The sequence below is a fragment of the Sparus aurata genome, chromosome 8, assembly GCF_900880675.1.
Source record: "Sparus aurata chromosome 8, fSpaAur1.1, whole genome shotgun sequence".
Taxonomy (NCBI): domain Eukaryota; kingdom Metazoa; phylum Chordata; class Actinopteri; order Spariformes; family Sparidae; genus Sparus; species Sparus aurata.
The window spans coordinates 16,128,678-16,132,694 of record NC_044194.1 but is presented as its reverse complement, the minus strand read 5'-3'; the positions used below and the strand labels follow the sequence as shown (position 1 = coordinate 16,132,694).

General features: G+C 36.5%; 1 protein-coding gene across 1 annotated transcript; it reads left to right on the top strand.

The window, feature by feature from the left end:
* The first annotated feature begins 237 nt into the window (after nucleotides 1–237).
* Nucleotides 238–3,092, top strand: dnajb9a (DnaJ heat shock protein family (Hsp40) member B9a). The gene is made up of 3 exons (XM_030425807.1): nucleotides 238–552; nucleotides 1,002–1,232; nucleotides 1,422–3,092. The coding sequence occupies exons 2-3, from the start codon at nucleotides 1,016–1,018 to the stop codon at nucleotides 1,844–1,846; spliced, it is 642 nt and encodes a 213-aa protein (XP_030281667.1). The 5' UTR covers nucleotides 238–552; nucleotides 1,002–1,015; the 3' UTR covers nucleotides 1,847–3,092.
* The last annotated feature ends 925 nt before the right edge of the window (nucleotides 3,093–4,017 follow it).

The window sequence follows — 4,017 nt, the reverse complement described above, 5'->3', positions numbered from 1 at the left end:
AATGGTCATGTGACGCCCAAAGTGCCCTACAATTGGCTGTTCATCGCTCGACCCCTTAAATGGAGTCTTTTGATTGGTTGAATGAATTATCCGCCGTTAATCGTAGCAGAGGGACAACTTTAATACTCACCGACGCACACCGAACCATTCCTCCATGGGCGGAGTGGACACCCAGTATTTCGAAAATGTCCCCACCTTTGCAAGCGGGATTCAGGCGTGAACAAATGGAGCGCTGGGCTGGCGGCAGGATGTTTTGATGACTACTCTTTACCCAAATGTTAACAATCATTTAACTAGAATATTTCTAGTTGAGGAAAGGTTGTGAACTACAGAGGCCGACAGAGGGCAGTGAAGCGCTATCTTACAGTGTGTGGCCACCCATTCATTAATAGAAACGAAGAAGACAGAAATGATGCTGCTTCAGAACCACTGCTCCTCGATAACACTCTCAACCTAATATAACGATTTAACACTATCATGTTTAGCGTTAGTTAAATAGTGAAGAAGCAGTACAGTACATCAACTGAGGAGCACTCGTGTCCCCTAGAAAAGGTAAGTGTGGCTGTGGAGAAAGAAAGGAGAGTACGTGGGCAGAACATTGTGTTAGCCAACTCAGCTAGCTAACGCTTGAGATGACGGCTGGTGTGATGACATAGCGGTGAAACATCTAAATATAACGTAAATGTCAGGAAAATAATTTATTTTATTTGATATAATATATCCTGAATCAAACTTTAAGCTGAACAGTAGGATTACTGTTAGCGAAATGACTGAAATATAGTTTATGTAAGTGCTGAGTGTAATTTTACCAGTCTTAGCTAACCTAAAAGAAAAACACACTTAAGCCACTATATCTGATTAGTTAGTTAACGTTAGCCCTATTTGATATTTGTTCCTATTTAAGGTCAGTCCTATAACATTGTATAAACAAACCAATAAACAAGCTTGTTGTGTTAACCCTATTGCATGCACTGACTGATCATCCTCTTTCTTGATTCCAGGGGACATAAGAACCATGGCGACTGCACAGTCTGCTGTAACGTTTGCAGTGTGCGTCCTCATGATAACAGAGCTGATACTCGCCAAGAAGGACTACTATGATATACTGGGAGTGCCTAAAGATGCCACTGAGCGACAGATAAAAAAGGCTTTCCACAGGCTCGCAATGAAATATCACCCAGACAAAAACAAGAGCCCAGACGCTGAAATGAGATTCAGGGAAATTGCTGAAGGTACAGTTGATTTAAATTGTATTGGTGTGTAAGATTTCATTTTTTCCCAACATACTGTAATATTTTTTTTTAATTATTGTATAGACTCTGGAGTATGTGGCCAAGGTTGAATGTACATGTTTAAGCTTTTAGTATACCATCGGAGGTTACTTCTCCAGCCTTGACTGAATCCTGTCTTTCCTTGCGCAGCATATGAAACTTTATCAGATGAAACAAGAAGACGAGAATATGAGCAGTCCGGGGTCAACTCTGCATACTTCACCAAGGAGACGCAAGGAAGACATAGACAACCCTTCACCTTTAACTTTGATGACATTTTCAAGGATTTTGACATCTACAGCCAGAACAGGCATGCCCGTCACCGAAGACACTTTGATGAACACTCCAGGTCCCACAAGGAGACCCACAGCAGACACAAGAGACACTTTCAAGGAGGTTTCGGAGCAGGAATCTTTGATGATATGTTCGATGAAGTAGAGAGAATGTTTACTTTTGATGGACATAACAAAAAGACTGAAAACCAATTTCATGGCGCATCAAAACAACACTGTAGAACAGTGACGCAGCGCAGAGGAAACATGGTAACTACATACACAGACTGTACGGCATCTTGAGATGCAATGTACACTGACCTCTGATTAAACATTGCCTTAAGGGAATACAGCACTGTTGTATTGATTAGGTTACGAAAAGCCACTTGGTTCAAATGCTGTGAAACGACAAACAGTGACCACTCAGTTTACTTAGATTAGGTCTAAATTCAAATAAGCTATGTTTTGTTAAAGCTATTCCCTATGTGCGCTCATGGACTTGTATATGATTGTAGTAGTTTTTCACTTACTGGTGAAGTAAAGGAGTATTTTGTCAGTATTTTTAAGCACCTTCTCTTATGTGGGAATTCTTTGGGTTAACTGTTTTGGAAAATAAAACAATCATACTGAATTTGGCACAGGAATGTTAGTTCATCTCTACTTCACTACTTCCACCTTGTTTTTGTACAGTTTTGCGCTCCTATTGAATAGGTTTTGCCATTGTGAGTCCCAAAACACAACTGAAGGTAGAAAAGAATAGCAGCCTGTGAATTTTTGCTTATGGTTGTCAAACGGGGTCACGCACAACAAAACTCTGTGACCCTCCACATGTTGGCTGGTTTTACTGGTGCTTTTACTACATTTTGTTGAAATATTCATGTACTCTACACTGCCAGTTGAATTTTCTGAACTTTATCATTTTTTTCATCAATGCACAAGAATTGTAAATATCTGTGGGGTAGAAAATATAGTTAAGAAAGAGTAAATAGAGAAATGTGTGCTCAGTTTTTAGAGGAAGTAGGAATAGCATTTCAGTTAATAGAGAAGTCTAATGTCTTTTGTGGTATTTCGTGTACCTCAGAATGGCAGAGGACATCTAGATAGAGGCCAAAAAAGTCACAACAACAGCTTAATTTGGAATCAAATTGACTAATTATTTCTATAATTTACAAGTACAATTGCTTGAAATTGAACCAAATATTTTTAAATATGTATTTGAAAACATCTGACTGGCATGTCAGGTAAACCCTTCAAGAATGTATATGTCAAGTTAAATTGCAGAGGGTGTACTGTATGTACTATTTCCTAAAAGTGGGATTTGTAAGAATACTGCAGTACTACCCTATTGTATTTATTACATTTAAGTGCATACACTCATCAATGTTCATGACATACCTGGTACCTCATACTTTTAAACTAGTTACAGTGATGTGCCCCTTTAATGCCAAGCGTGCAATATTTTAGTATATAGAAAGAGTTGTATATATTCAATGGCACTTAATTTGTATGGGTTAAACCTGTTTCTAGAAATAAAAAAGACCAAAACTGAGCTTCTTTCTGTTTACTTATTTGTATATCATATATATCTTGTTTAAGAATGATGTGAATGGTGGGATTTAAAAAATAAATAAATTACGTTTTAGATTAAGAACCAAAATCTAATGTGGCACATTGAATATTTATGAAAATATTGTTACATTCCTGTGGAGATGCAAGTTCCTTGTGAGTCAAAATCATTGATGGGATGTAACTAAGTACATTTCTAATTACAATTTTGAGTTACTTAACCATTCCTTTTTATTTTATACTTCCACTCCAATAAATTTTGGAGGTTAACATTGTACCTTTTACTCCACTTCATTTATTTAATTACTGAAGTTTCTAGTTATTTTGAAGATTACATGCTACATCAGAGTCAAATAAGTGCAATTCTAAATGAATTTATTTAATGTGCAATCTAATCAAAGAAAAACTGATTGGGATAGTCAGTAAAGCGTTTAGTATGATTTGATAAGTATTTGCAGTATTTGTCAAACCATTATTTTTGATACTTAGGTATGTTTAATATCAGGTACTTAACAACTTTTATTCAAGTACTATTCATATGTGTGACTTCTACTTTTACCAAAGTAATACTTTAAGTCGATATCATTATTTTTATCAATGTTAAACCTTTTTTTTTTTTTTTAAAAACTGCCAAAATAATTAGACCACAGCTTTTTTTAAAAGTTTTTTTTGTTGAACTGATTTCTAATTTCATGTTATGTACTGTACTTTTCCAATACCTGTCCTACCCTAAATAACAGGTGATACAGGTTTCATCGTAAATGTGTGCATCACTTCTTGATCACACAATATTTTGGTGCTCACCCTAGTTACTGTTGCGTAGAGGAAAAATAGCTACCTTTCTTCTCATTGGTACAACATGTCACTTCTGGGAAGCGTAGTTCATGAAACGTCAAACCCCGACACTG

Bases quoted from the DNA above. Each gene is read 5' to 3' on its own strand.
- dnajb9a (XM_030425807.1), top strand. From the start codon at position 1,016: ATGGCGACTGCACAGTCTGCTGTAACGTTTGCAGTGTGCGTCCTCATG. The intron at 1,233-1,421 runs GTACAGTTGATT...TTCCTTGCGCAG, and splicing joins ATTCAGGGAAATTGCTGAAG to CATATGAAACTTTATCAGAT.